Source organism: Trichoderma virens, assembly GCF_000170995.1.
Source record: "Trichoderma virens Gv29-8 chromosome Unknown TRIVIscaffold_4, whole genome shotgun sequence".
Taxonomy (NCBI): Eukaryota; Fungi; Ascomycota; class Sordariomycetes; order Hypocreales; family Hypocreaceae; genus Trichoderma; species Trichoderma virens.
In genome coordinates this window covers 2,602,364-2,616,820 of record NW_014013745.1, presented here as the reverse complement: position 1 = coordinate 2,616,820, position 14,457 = coordinate 2,602,364, and the positions used below count along the sequence as shown (strand labels likewise).

The 14,457-nt window shown below is 49.7% G+C and overlaps 5 protein-coding genes across 5 annotated transcripts; 4 read left to right on the top strand and 1 right to left on the bottom strand.

Annotated features, from left to right (window-relative positions):
* Positions 1 to 138: 138 nt before the first annotated feature.
* TRIVIDRAFT_208689 (uncharacterized protein) lies at positions 139 to 5,139 on the top strand (the record flags this gene model as incomplete). Its single annotated transcript, XM_014103736.1, has 6 exons — positions 139 to 3,102; positions 3,604 to 3,615; positions 3,673 to 3,692; positions 3,798 to 4,162; positions 4,251 to 4,606; positions 4,679 to 5,139. 6 exons carry the CDS (start codon positions 139 to 141, stop codon positions 4,997 to 4,999), a joined length of 4,038 nt encoding a protein of 1,345 aa, XP_013959211.1.
* A 163-nt stretch (positions 5,140 to 5,302) lies between these two features.
* On the top strand, positions 5,303 to 6,327 carry TRIVIDRAFT_91694 (uncharacterized protein; the record flags this gene model as incomplete). Its single annotated transcript, XM_014103735.1, has 4 exons — positions 5,303 to 5,693; positions 5,755 to 5,809; positions 5,878 to 5,960; positions 6,060 to 6,327. The coding sequence occupies 4 exons, from the start codon at positions 5,683 to 5,685 to the stop codon at positions 6,151 to 6,153; spliced, it is 243 nt and encodes an 80-aa protein (XP_013959210.1).
* Positions 6,328 to 7,336: 1,009 nt separating this feature from the next.
* On the bottom strand, positions 7,337 to 7,996 carry TRIVIDRAFT_18426 (uncharacterized protein; the record flags this gene model as incomplete). The annotated part of the gene is made up of 1 exon (XM_014102920.1): positions 7,337 to 7,996. A coding segment is annotated over one exon (660 nt), but the record flags the coding sequence as incomplete, so codon positions are not given.
* Positions 7,997 to 8,860: 864 nt separating this feature from the next.
* TRIVIDRAFT_128281 (uncharacterized protein) lies at positions 8,861 to 10,080 on the top strand (the record flags this gene model as incomplete). Its single annotated transcript, XM_014103734.1, has 3 exons — positions 8,861 to 9,422; positions 9,483 to 9,685; positions 9,742 to 10,080. Coding segments are annotated over 3 exons (1,104 nt in total), but the record flags the coding sequence as incomplete, so codon positions are not given.
* A 1,260-nt stretch (positions 10,081 to 11,340) lies between these two features.
* Positions 11,341 to 13,798, top strand: TRIVIDRAFT_146304 (glycoside hydrolase family 15 protein; the record flags this gene model as incomplete). Its single annotated transcript, XM_014103733.1, has 8 exons — positions 11,341 to 11,471; positions 11,532 to 11,851; positions 11,937 to 12,380; positions 12,435 to 12,869; positions 12,929 to 12,952; positions 13,006 to 13,188; positions 13,241 to 13,453; positions 13,521 to 13,798. The coding sequence occupies 8 exons, from the start codon at positions 11,341 to 11,343 to the stop codon at positions 13,796 to 13,798; spliced, it is 2,028 nt and encodes a 675-aa protein (XP_013959208.1).
* Between the last annotated feature and the right edge of the window lie 659 nt (positions 13,799 to 14,457).

Below are 14,457 nucleotides of genomic sequence, written 5' to 3'. Positions count from 1 at the left end.
GTCGAGCGTTTTTGAGTTTAATATTTTAATTATTTTACGCCTCAACTACGATATATATTAATTGTTGATTTTCTTATCTCTTTTTTTTTTCATCCAATCTTTTGTGGCCACTATCTGGAATAGTGTCTACGTTTCACAATGGCTGAGCCAACTCATTATATACCCAACAACCGTCAACCCCGAGAGTCTTCGCTGGATCGAAGATCACGGCGGTGTCTTAATCCCATAATAGAAGAGGAAACCGAGGATGTTCATGGTCAAGCCGGTGCAAAGGGGAAGCGGGTTGATACGTCGCATCTCAACATCACAGCATGGCTATCACCGATGAGCGATCATTTTCCGACTCCAAGGGGAGTACACTATCTTGCTGCCCCGATCCTTCCATCATCGCCATCGACAGTGTCAGCCGATGAGAGTTCACCGACTTCATTCTCCAACTCGAACTCGTGGAACCGAACCAGCTCAGTTACCGATGGTACCGAATTCGATGAGCTGTACGATCTCTATGATGTATCTGACGATGAAGCGAATCGGGGTCTGCGCCGTTCATCATCCGTACGAAGATCTCGAACGGCATCCATGGTTTTCGAGCCAGTTATCAGACAACCCACCCCTCTCGTCATCCCACCCACTAGAGACGAGAATGACGAAACCTGGACTGCCGTCGATGAGCTCAAGAAGATTACCTCTCCGCTTCCGTTGACCCCATCTGCGAATCTTCCAATGTCACCCGCGCAGAAGGATTTCTTCGGCAAGCAGCAAGCTTTGGATATCCCCACAATCTCAGCACCGCCGTCTCTTGATGGAAGCCTATCATCAGAGCAACTCGCTACCATGAGTTCTCCTCCAACTCCTGTGATCGGTAACGATGAGACCACTGCGGAAACCTCCTGGACAGGTGTACATTTGCAGCCCGGTGCTCTAGCAACGTTGCATGCTTTGTCTGGTGGGGATGAAGATGAAGACTTTAAGGACGAAGATGAAGCTGCTGAGTTCAATCAGGCGCAATCCCATCAGGTTCCAGAAATGCAACAGAGTTCTCTCCGACTTGTTACCAACTTTCTATCTCAGGCAACTCGGGAGAACATCCATTCCTCTAATCTCGCTCGTCAATCTTTGGCAGGGCTTACCAGGCTCAGCATCCCATCTCCCGGTGGCTTCTTTTCTGGATTGTCACCTCGAAGCAGGAATACTTGGCATCCTAGAACCCTCTCGCCGCTCGATTTAATTCCCCCGACGTCTACGACAGCGGAGCAATTCTATCGTTGCCCTTGGAATGCCAACGCCAACGCCGATGCATCCATCCCCCCGGTACCTCAGCGCGACGATGCAGAGGACTTTTACCGAAGCGTGGGTTTGACGTCGTCTGCCCCCGTTGAGCACATTGTGGAGGTTCAAGCCGATGAGATCAATGAAGATGATTTACCCACTGCTAGGCCCATCATTAGTCTTCAGACGAATACTCAAGCAAGCGAGTCCGATAAGTCTCCTGCTTCCCCCGATGCAGAAGTCATCCCTACCGAAATCGTCGAAGATTACGATCCTAGCTATGCTCGGAAGCAACAGCTCGAAGCGCTCTCAAATCTGGACCGCACTGAGCTTTGGCTTGTGGCACAGCGAGCATATCTCAAAGGCGTAGATGACGTTGAGACTAATGGCGCTTTGGAAACAATTGAGGAAGATTTGGACGAGGAGGACGAGGAGGAGACTAAATTGGAAATCAAAACTGAGTCTGAATCCGAGCAGAAACAGGGGCAAAAGGACGCCGTGGTAAAGAAAACCGTGCGATTTTCCAACATCATCACCACAACGGCGGTGCCAAAGAGCCTCCCATCTAAGCTCCTTCGTCAAGAATCCGCCTACTACAGAGCCTTCCAAGACTACGTGGTCCGAACTCAGCAGAGCGATGTTTTTGTTTCCCAACTTGCTCGCTTCGAGGCTCTTCAAGCGCAGAGAGTTGCACTTCGTTCTACTCACCACAGCCAACTGCTGGGAAAATATCAGCTTAGTGTTGTGCCCCAGTCCGCAAAGAAGCGCCTGAGTGCTAATGTCGTACGCGGCGACGATATCCTGACTGATGATCCGGAAACGCTGCGAAAGGAGAAGGAGGCTGAGGCCATGAAGCAAATGACCATGGCTACGTGGCATGTGGCCGCATTGAAATTCCTCAATGGTGGTAAACTCATTTCCGCGCCGGTTACCAAGCGTCTAGCTCGACTCTCACGAATGGCACCTGGCAAAGATGGTGTTGCTCGTGACAGAGCCAGAATTCTGGACCTTGGCGGTCAGTCAAGCTGCGATTGGGCATGGCACTGCGCTCTCCTTTATCCCAACACCAAGGTATACACGGTTACCACAAAGGCAGTTCGCCAGCTCTCCAACTCGAACATCCGTGGCCCACCTAACCACCGTCAAGTTGCAGTGGAACGTCTGACAAAGCTTCCTTTTGCGGACAACCAGTTTGACTTGATTTCCGCTCGCGAGCTCCACAGCCTGCTTAAGTTTATTGGAGAAAACGGTGAGGATGAGTGGGAGAATTGCCTTCGGGAGTGCATGCGAGTCTTGAAGCCTGGTGGCTACCTTGAGTTTTCTCTCCTCGACTCGGATATCATGAACGCTGGTCCATTGGGCCTTGCTAAGAGCGTGGAGTTTGGCTTCACCCTCAAGACTCTCGGTTACGACCCTAGTCCAACAAAGCTGTGGCTGGGCCGACTTGCTCGTGCTGGTTTTCACGATGTTCGCCGCGCCTGGGTATGTCTTCCTGTTGGAGCCAAGCCAGTGGTCAAGCCCCCCACTCCTCCCAAGGACAACCTATCTGGAGCAGACGTTCAGGTCTGCCAGATGGACGCAATGGTAATGGGGAGCACCGACGATATTGCTAGCGTCTGCAGCATCGCTGGCGGCTGGAGCTGGGAAAGGTGGCTTCTCCGATGCGAGATGGAGAAGGTTGCAGGTGAACTGAGACTTGCAGACACCGTGACTGCTAGCCCTGCCATCAAGGAAGCGGGCAAGTGTCTGGAGGGTGTCCATGCTGTGATGGAAGAGGGACGCAACTGCAGAGCAGGCTTCCGGATGCTCAACGGATATGCCAGGAAGCCTCAGGTTACCAAGGCATGATGCCCGTCGCTCTGTGAAATTGATGCGAGAATTTAATGAGCCAGGACGCTCTTTTTGCCTGTTTCTTTTGTCTCCCCCTTTTGCCATGCATTGCTTTGGGAGGTTATATCCAAGTTTGGTGTCAAGCTACCGGTGTTATTCGGTCCCTGGCTGGACAATGTGCTCTTGGGATGGCGAGGGATACTGGGTATTCCTCTGAGAGCTAGTTGCATTTGGAGCTATCCTTGGGGGAGTAAGGGGAGAAATGTGATGGTTGCACAGAATTCAAATTATATAACTACCCACGCTTAAATAGGAAAGAAAATGAATGGAATACGAGTACATAATTCAGGAAAGGATCCTAACTTGGATGTTTATCCGCCCAGTGACTTCAGTTCAAGTGCGAGATGCTGAAGAAGCATCCTTTTTTAGTTCTTCAAGCATCTGCTACTATTGCCACCTCCTTTTAGTATTTCGTACCATCACTATTAACCTTTCTCTAGGTAGATCTGGTATCAAGTAAGTACTAAATAAGGTTAACCATATTAACCATGAAATGAATCGCAACTTATCCAGGCATTCCGGATGCTTCTAGGGTAAGCTTCGGGGCCAACGCGGGGAAGAGTGGGCGCATGCCATTCGCCGAAATTTTGGGGCTGGTGCCGCCCGAGCTAGTTCATGCAGAAGAACCATCCGACTAGGTATCCAATCGCAAACATCATCAAAAGCGCCAGCCGGTTGATGCCTCGGGACAGCAGCAGAAACCGACAGCCACGACCTTCCAACTCGAGCGCGAACCAGGGCACAGCAAGAGGGCAAATGTCGAACCCAAACAACTGGCAGGAGGAGGCGATGCGGCGTCTGCGCCAGATGCAGACGCGGGGCGGGTATCCCGGACGAGGAGGACCGCAGATGCCCAGAGGAGCAAACGGCGCCTTGATTGGAGGTGTTTTGCTGGCGGGCGGCGCCTGGCTGCTGTCGAACTCGCTGTTCAACGTGGACGGTGGTCACCGTGCGATCAAGTACCAGCGGCTAAGAGGCGTGAGCAAGGAGATTTACAGCGAAGGTAAGGATATGGAGCTGGAGCTGTTGGAGCTCAATTATTATCATATTCAATGGCAGAAAGAAGAGCTGACCATGGGGATCTTTTCTAGGAACACACATCAACATTCCTTGGTTCGAGACACCCATCATCTACGATGTACGAGCGAAGCCGCGCAACGTCGCTTCACTGACGGGCACCAAAGACTTGCAGATGGTCAACATCACCTGCCGTGTTCTGTCAAGACCGAATGTCGAAGCCCTGCCCCAGATCTATAGAACACTTGGAACCGATTACGATGAGCGGGTGCTGCCATCAATTGTGAACGAGGTTCTGAAGAGCGTTGTTGCTCAGTTTAATGCCAGCCAGCTTATTACACAGCGAGAGATGGTTGCTCGATTAGTACGGGAGAACTTGTCCCGCCGAGCGGCGCGATTCAACATTCTACTCGACGATGTGTCTCTGACGGTAAGCTCCCTATAAAGCATCTCTCTGCGCAATGTGTATTTATCATGTTCTAATATCTCGTCTCCGAAATAGCATCTTGCCTTTTCTCCAGAGTTCACAGCTGCCGTCGAAGCTAAGCAGGTTGCACAACAAGAGGCACAGCGAGCAGCCTTCGTTGTCGACAAGGCCCGACAGGAGAAGCAGGCCATGGTTGTCAAGGCGCAGGGTGAGGCTCGATCCGCCGAGCTGATTGGTGAGGCCATCAAGAAGAGCAAGGCCTACGTGGAGCTGAAGAAGATTGAGAACGCCAGACTCATTGCTCAGCAGCTGCAGGAGTCTGGGGCCAAGAACAGGCTGATGCTGGATGCTGAGGGCCTGGGTCTGAACGTGTTTGAAGAATCAGAGAAGAAATGAGGGGAAAACTGGTGAAGGTGGAAGATAATCTCCGCTGCATGCTTGTCTGTACAATGAAAACTGTATTATAAGAACTATATGGAGGCTGTAATTGGCCCAGGGCACTGGCCACTGAAATATACAGATACGAATCCTCCCTCATATTATATCAGAGCAGTATCATGTGTATTGCTTTGGTGAACCTTGGAAGGTTCCAAGGCAACGGCCATATTTGTAAGGTACCCACCTACAAGTACCTGCCTATCATATTGGTGCTTTAGGCAGGCCTGCGAATGCGTCTGCACCGGAAGCCCTCGAGGTGATCAGGCATTCTGTCATCGATCCATATCCTTTATTTTCCCTATTTCTTTTATAAATTATTGTTCTTTCCCTCGTCACATTTTTTCTGCCGGAATATTTCTTTTCCTCTGTTTGCATGCCCAACCGCACCTTCTGGGTGGCGCAAGGCGCGCAACGGCAACCCCACCAGACCAGCTCCGACATCCCACCTCCAGCTTCCGTGCCGTCACTTTCAGCCTTGTGATCCAGACTTTATCAACTTCACCAACAGCCGTCACCGCCAGGCCTCGTTTGTGCAAGTAGAGCATCAAGGCATCTAGACTTGCAGCGGATAAACGCATACACGGTTCTCTTTCTCTGGATAGTCCGATAGACAATCAGTGCATCACGATACCACCGCCAACATGTTGATCAAGTGAGAGAGCTCGTTGTATTCTCCAACGATGTATGAGGCTGACCGAGCTTGAAACCTGTAGGGTGCGAACATTGACCGGCAAGGAGATTGAACTCGACATCGAGTCCGACTACAAGGTATATACACTCACCATTTACCACGGGTCCTGCGATCGGAAACGGCGACTGAATAGTATTGTGCACAGGTCTCCCAGATCAAGGAGAAGGTGGAGGAGAAGGAGGGCATCCCGCCCGTGCAGCAGCGCCTAATCCATGGCGGCAAGCAAATGTAGGGATTCAACTCTTCTATCGAGCGATTTCTCCAAACTCCGAAGCCAGGCGGGCGAACGAGAGGAGTGACACAATAGCTTACTAATTCGGGGTGCAGGACCGATGACAAGACTGCGGCCGAGTACAACCTTGTCGCCGGTGACACTCTGCATCTCGTCCTCGCCCTTAGGGGGGGACGGCACTTTCAATGATGAGCGACGGAAGCGAAGCGAGTATGTCGACATGTCTCTAAGGGAGCCGAGAGGAGAGCGGTAGATGGGGGAAGGCAAGTGCAGAAGGCAACATTTATGGTTTGATATACGGTGCCTTGTTGTCAGTTACGCACGTACATTTGGTCATTTGATAGATTGAGCTATACAAAGCATAAAAAGCTCTTCCTGGCACGATCTCTTTTCGCCGAGCCTTCGTTTGAGATAACGTTGGCTGTGATTTGCGGCAAATGGATGCCGAATAAACATTCAGAGTTGAACTGACGGGCACACAAGCAAACTGATAACATATATCTATGATACAGGCGGAAAGCACAGCGAGACAGAGCATTTGTCACTGGACGAACGAAAGACCTTGAGTTGATTGAAGTAAATAATTTAAAGTAAGTACTGTATGAAGCACTCCCTATTTGACACCGGTTCTTCACATCTCTAATATTTATCGTACATGCAGCTGCGTCGATTTGACGAGAGTCGGCTATCGAGCCTGCACTTGTGCTTGGGAAAAACAAATTGAAATTGAATAGACAAATTCCGTACTCCTTGTTCGAACTAAAATCTCAAAGCCTCGAGGGCTGTACCAAAACTCCCTTCACCATGCAGTCGGTGTGGGCATATCTCGCCCTAGGTATCAATAGAGAGAAAGACAATGAGAGACCACAACAAATCTCAACGACAAATGAAACAATGCCCTCCCTCTTGCACTCTACATCCTCCGCTTGGGTCGCATGAAAATGTCCACAGCTTTGCGCTTGCGAGGAGCTGGGGCTGGGGCTGCCGCGGCTTGGTGTTTGGCGTCAATAGCCTCTAGGAGTTCCTCGACTGACTGAGGCGAACTTCCTTCGTCCATAGGCGGGGTGGTTCGCGTCTGGGGTAAAAGGGATGGCGAGGTTTTTTGAGGGTCTTTTGCCGGCTTCGACTCCGGTGCTCTGGTGATGGTCGCAGGCTTGACCGAAGGCTTAAAACCTCCAAACTTTCGCTGAAGGGAGCTGGTAGGCGTTTTTGGTGCGGCCTTTGCAGCGGCTTGTTTTGCTTTGGGCAGAGCATCGTGGTCGTCATCGCCGTCATCTTCTCCTTCAGAATCAGAGACAAAGGTGGCTCGTCGTTCAAACTCCTCCAAGGCAGCTTCCAGGTGCGACATCTTTGCGGGTTCCTTTGTGGCTGGTCGATATGCCGGCTGTGCAGCCCTTTTATGGTCATTGACCATGGCCACTGGAGCCTTCATGACAGGTCGCTTCGAAGGTGCTTTGATGGGCCGTGAAAGGGAGCCGTGGATGTTTGCAATTTCTTTGACTTCGCGGCGGACCTTGCGCATCACGCTTGCTCCATTGGCTGTCTTTGTGCGGCTGCCACCGCCAAATGTCAGGGCGTTGGAAGAGCCTTCGCGGGGACCGGTATATCGTCTGATGGCAAACTTTGCAGAGCTGGGAAGAGCTTTGCCGCTGACAATCTTGCTGGTGTTCTTCTCCTTGTCTTGGCGGAGGCCGGCAAGGGCGGACTTGAGTTTGTTCTCGCTCTCTTGAAGCGCAGTGTCGTGCTCATTCTTGTACTTCTCCCAGACCTTGTACCATTTCTTGGGATCCCTTGGCTGATATGCCTTGGTTTTGGATTCCAGGGGGAAATCGCGCTCGATGAGCTTCAGCCATATCTCGGCTGTTTGCCCTTCGATTTGAGGTGAGTTGAGTTCAATCTGTCGGAGTTGGGCGGCATTGTCAATCTTGACCAGAATGTCGCGGACAGTCTCATAGCTGAGGAAGCCGATGTTGTCGATATCACGGATGTTCTTGAGGCAGGCCATGATAGCGAGTTCTCTGAGTGATTTGACGAAAGACATGATGGGCAGAATGGGTGTCGGGGAAGCCGACGACTTATATAGAAAAGTAAATAAGGAAAAGTAAACAAAAAGTGAATCGAACTCTATAGGCTTTTCAAAACGAAGTCAAAAAAACATCAGTTGTTGATAAGGTAAACAACGGATGAAAGTGGTGGTGAAAAGCTAGAAGTGAGTTCAGAGTGAGGCGTCGTCGCTGCAGTAGTAGAACGTGAGATCCAGCGAGTGCCCTGGCGATTCGAGGCTTGAGTCTCTCACCCCCCTAAGCCTTTCAAGGCTGTTAATTCGACACCGTGCAAAGCATCACGATAGTTTGAAATGTAAACAAAGTCATAAATGAGTCACGGACTCTTCGGGCGTGAGAATGAGGATGTATTAATGCGCGGTAATGATAATGGCTTGCAGTTGCTATGGCATCTGACGTCTTTGGAAAGGGTCAAACCGTCAGCCTCGTGCACGGACCAACACCGGATCTGCTAGTACTAAAGCTGTTGCTGTAGTTGGCGCTGCGAGCGTAAAGTACCGACACAGTATCGCAAAGTGCGCAGAGGCAGATTGTCACTGTACACAGTGCGCAGCAGCCTTGGATGGCTCTGCAGGCACTCAGCAGTGTGATAGTGCTTAGGAGCCACTGAAGCAGCTCCAAGAGTGGGAACCTCAGGCTAGCACCAGCGCATGTACTTTGTCACTGCCAAGCTCTAGCCCACGGTGACGCCTGGTGGTTTCTTCACAACCGCACATCTCAACACACAGTAGCTCGCCAACTTGCCGCAGCTCCTGCTTGCGCCGCCCCAATCGAATCACCCAACACAAGATCTCGAACCTCTGGAGAGAAGAATCGAGATGGCTGACTCAGGGTTCGTCAAGTCCGAGTTCGTGAAGCCCGAGCCGGCGGCGTCGCCAATGGCGCTCGACGAGGACGATCTCTTCGAAGATGCCGGCGACCTGGATTTCTACGACAAGTCAACACCGGGCAACACCTTTGAGACGCTGTATCTTGCGCGCGTCCCCAAGTACATGTGGGATGCTTGGATCAAGCTGACGGAGAAGCTGGGCGACGATGATGAGATCCAGATCGGCACGCTGCGGACCTGGAACGAGCCACAGATGGACACAATGCCAGATGGAAGCCCTCGAGAGCTCACGAAGCTGCGCATGCTTCTCACGGCAAACACCCCTGAGCATCAGCTTCTGCCTCGCGAGTACGACCTGGAAATCCTCGACCAGGATGTGAACAATTCCTTCATCTTCAGCGAAGAAGATTTACCGGGCTTCAAGTCCAAGAACAAGGCACGCGCTGATGCGGCCAGTGCTGGCATACCGCTGGCCCTTTTACGGTCAAGGGGAAATGCCAATTCGGAGAGACCAACCTACGATCGAAGGAGTCGGTACCAGCCCTATTACCGCAAAGCTATTCCAAGTATGTTGGCAATCTTTTGCATGGCAGGTATCCCTGCAGGATGCTAATTCTTTTCCACAGAGAAAACAAAAATATTTGGAAAAATCAGATATGACCTACGCGTTGAACCACGAAACCTTCGAGAGGAGGAAGAGCTCTTGGCGAAACGTATTTTCGAAGTAGAAAACTCCAAATCGAAGCTTCAAATCATCAGCAGAAACAAGGCGTCTTCCATTATCAACCCTGGATCTGCGGGTTCCGTCAGCTGGGGAGGCAACTTCATCGTGCGTGTGCCTGTTCCCTGCCTTAATTTGATGTTGCTGCTAACAAACTTGAAAAGAAAAATGCTCCCTCGACCGTCAAGCCCAAGAAGGGCGAAATCCTCAAGGCAACTCGTATTCCGAAAAACCAGCTTCTCGATCTTATTTTCGATTGTTTCCGACAGTATCAGTATTGGTCAATGAAGGCACTGCGACAAAGAACTCAGCAGCCAGATTCGTACCTTCGCCAGGTCTTGGAAGAGGTTGCCGTGCTCAACAAGAGCGGCCCGTTTGCCAACCACTATTGCTTAAGTGAAGCGTACCGAGACAAGGGTGGTAACGATGCCAAGGAGGCAGCCGCGGAGGCGATGGATGATGATGGCGATGATGACGAGGGAGAAGAAATGGAGGATGTTTTGGTCATGCAATGAACATTTCATCGATATATCCTCGCCTGTATTCTTATAAGGCAGTACATGTAAGACACTGAAGGGTGTTGATATCTCAAAGGAGGAGGTAACAAAAACAGTTAATTGTGAAAACAGGGTCAACGGTTATCTACTGGTGTCGAGGCGTTTGGGACGTCGGGATCATGCCGCTTGGAGCATTTGATACCCATTATGATAGATAATCCTAGCTAAGGGTATAGAACAAATCAAAGGATTATTACTGCCATTTTACCTACAACACCCATTTACCGCTCTGTTAGTCTAATATGGAGCTTGGTGTAAGAATGGTCCCTTGTCAAATAATATTAGAGATGAGAGCGCTCCAGCAACTAACCTAACCTTGTAATTCAACTATTACCTAATAGCCATGTTTTGGTAGTTAGATAGCTTAATTGATATTGCCCGATTTACTACTGGCAATAAACCTCTTGATTGGCCAGCCAGTGCTTTTGCTGTCCCGGAAGTAGCGGCGTTTTTTCACCTACGTCATGACAGAATCGAATTGCCTGGGGTAAGCCATCAATCTTAATTACGGACTGCATGCCATCGCCATTCTAGGTTGCATCTAGATGGTCGATTCAGGGACGGGAAAACCTGATAGATTTGATACAAGGAGCCCTTTGACTTGCTTTTTTGTGTATATCATATATGCATAGGCGTCTTGAGCTCGTGAGATACACGTAATATTGTAGCATCATACGTCATCGACGAGCTTCCATCGAGACTTCCACATCAGTAAAACCATTGGGGTCAGCTTGTGCTCCTTCCTTCCCTAGCTGCCATCCTGCGAATTGCCGTTCCCAAGATAGTCGCAACCTTGAAGCCATTGGTTGCCAACCCCTCACTACCCGATACGCAACCCCAACGTACTCCGTACATCAGAATGGCCTGGTAGTTGTTAGTGTTGTGGGTGGTGTCATATCACCACTTGTTAACATGCCGGTAGTTCTTCCTACTTGGGGAGGGATGCTCGCCAAGTATTCCCTACTCGCGCGGCAGGTATTGGAGACTGGTGCTATAATAGAACGGGAAACCGCCCTTCCGGAGTGCATCTGCCCTCTCATCGAAGCTCGTCTTTTTGTGAGAGAGAATCTACCTTAGTAAACAGAGCAGAGACTCAACCCAGATCATAACGTGAACATACAGCAATACAGCAATACAGCAGCTATAACCTCTTCGCTGAGCCACTGGAACATAGTAGACTGATACTACTGACTACTGGCCTGCACAATGGCGACACCTGCACCCAGTCGCCGTACTCAGTCGGGCGGGTATCTTCCCATTGAAGACTATGGCATCGTGGGCAATATGCACACATGCGCTCTTGTTGGTCTGGATGGGAGCATCGATTTCATGTGCTGGTGAGTTATCAAAGGTCAATTCACACTGCTGCGGTCCATCTCAACTTAAATTCGATGTAGGCCAGATTTTGACTCGCCGTCTGTCTTCTGTCGCCTTCTCGATAAGAACAAGGGGGGCTATTTTGGCATCTCCCCGCCTCATGAGCTCGGCTGCACCACGAAACAGCAGTATCTGCCTTCCTCGTGCATTTTACAAACCAGATACATCCATGAGGATGGTGTCGTTGATGTGGTAGACTTCTTTCCTCGGCCAAAGAGCGCCAAAGTCATGACCAAAGGCTACAAACAGAATGCCTATCGCGAGGCCACGAGTGTGCAAGAAGAGTTGAAGAAATGGACCGTCCGGCGTGTGGAGTGCATCCGTGGATCTTTGCCCATAGGTATGTTACCCTGCCATTTCCCATGGACAAAATATCAGGAGCAATTTGGGGAACTGTAGTAGGACTGATCTAACAACTGTCGCAGATGTTGAAATATTCCCTGCTTTTGGCTATGGCTTACACCCCCATGAGACAACGCTTTTACGGGCCACACACACGTGTGAGCATCGAGAAAGCAAGATAGGGACCTTCCACAGCCAGGATGTTAAACTTCAGCTTGATGTGGCGGTTGACAAGGAAATAGGGCATAATTATCCAGACATAACCTTTCAAAAAGTCAAGAAAGAGGAAATGCTGGGCGAGGGCTTAGCATCTCGGTTTACTTTGACAGCTGGCCAGTCCGTTTCATTTATTCTCAGAAATGACCTCCCCAACCATATCACGGAAGTCATCACGGATGAAGTCCTAGACAACCAGCAGCACGATACCCAGATGTTTTGGTACAACTTCATATCTCAGTCTCGGTACAAGGGGCGATGGAGAGAGGTGGTGGCTCGGAGCCTTATGATTTTGAAGTTATTAACCTATGGTAAACTGCTATGACGAACCCCAATGTTTTTTCAGAAGACATGCTAATAAGCAGCAGAGCCAACCGGCGCCATTATTGCTGCCCCTACCTTCTCTTTACCCGAAGATATAGGCGGCGTGAGAAATTGGGATTATCGTTTCTCATGGGTCCGGGACTCGAGCTTTACTATATACATTCTTCTCCGCCTTGGTTTCAAGGCTGAGGCAGACGCCTACATGGAGTTTATCATGGAGCGCTTCACTCAATCCATAGGACCAGATGGTGGATTGCCCATCATGTTCACCATTCGTGGCGAGACTGACATTCCCGAGATCACCTTGGATCACTTTGAAGGCTATCGAGGCAGTGCCCCCGTCCGCATTGGTAATGGCGCCGCTTTCCACCTTCAATTCGATGTATATGGCGAATTAATGGACTCCATCTACTTGTATAACAAATATGGGAAGCCAGTGTCTTGGGATATTTGGTGTGCTGTTCGGCGAATGCTGGGTCTGTATCACCCATCATCTTATCACGTATTACAATTTGCTAACCTAGTTACCTGGCAGACTATGTCTTGACCATTATTGGCAGTAAGTAAACTACTACTACTGTGTTCCGAGGCAGGTGAATTGACCAAGTATAGAAACCGACATGTCCATCTGGGAAGTGCGAGGCGATAAGCAACGTTTCACCATTTCGCAAATCTTCCTCTGGGTGGCATTTGACCGCGGTCTTCGGCTTGCTGACAAGAGATGTCTCCCATGCCCCAACAGAGCAAAATGGCTGGAAGCCCGCGACAGCATCTATGAAGAGATTATGGAAAAAGGTTTGTAACTACTTCTGTCCAAGGTTAATGCTGCATGCTCACAACGCTCTAGGATACAACAAAGAGATGAAGTCGTTCATCCAGAGCTATGAATCCAACACTGTGCTGGATTCGTCCATTTTGCTTGCTCCTCTTGTGTTCTTTATTGCCCCAAGCGACCCTCGTTTTACAAACACGCTCAATCGAATTATGCTGCCACCAGAGGAAGGAGGATTAACTAGCACCGGGTTGGTGTACCGATACGACACTGATGCGTCAGATGACGGTAAGCCATGATTCAATATGAAACCTGAATGTTTGATGGAGCTGATTATTAACGTATTATTGCACAGGAGTTGGAGGCAGAGATGGAGCCTTTTCGATCTGTACTTTTTGGCTCGTTGAAGCCATGACCCGTGCAAGCATCCACGAACCCAAGTATCTTCCACGAGCTTTGAATCTTTTCCAGAACATGCTCCAGTTTTCGAACCACTTGTCCATGTTCTCGGAAGAGATTGCACGAAGCGGTGAACAGCTAGGCAACACACCACAGGCTTTCAGCCACTTGTCGCTGATCAGTGCGGCATTCAACCTTGACCGCGTGTTTGAAGGATGGCAGGATTCTCGCTGATATTTATATCTTCTCAGTGGCGGCGAGATTTTCAATGCTTATTTAGTTATTGTGTATTCTTCTTTTTCTTTTTTTGAAGCTTGATTAAAGGCCCAAATGATAATTTCAGTATCTATATGTCTGTGCACGTGTCGATGATGTTCTAAACGCGATGTCGCATGTTGTTTACTTTGAACAATAGGACAAAGAAAATGAAACAAAAAAACTGCCCAAGTCTCTCTACCTAGCTTTCTCATTCTCAGTGTGATCTCACTCCTTCTTCTAACCCTGTACTCATGCTCATGACTCCTCTAAGATTGTAGATAGCCGTCGTTGGTGATAGATGGGAACGTCATGCTTGGCCGCACTATGCCCCCAATCGTTCAACTCTAGGTAGCGTCTGCAAAGAATTTCACGACTTTCGTTGGAATTAGTCATATTCAGGGTGATGTTATAGCGCAACGTGACACACCATTCGCATCTTCGAAGCGAACTTCTTGAGTGAAGGTGACGGTAGGGAGCCTCGATCTCAGCCTGGTCATTGTTGCTGCATGGCTTGAGGCGCTGATCCCGGGCTTTAATCTTGTGACCAGGTGATGTCAGTATGTAGACAGTCATTGTGCCTGTAAATTCCGCGTAGAGTGAGATTCCGAATAACAAAGGTCTCGATAATGATTGAC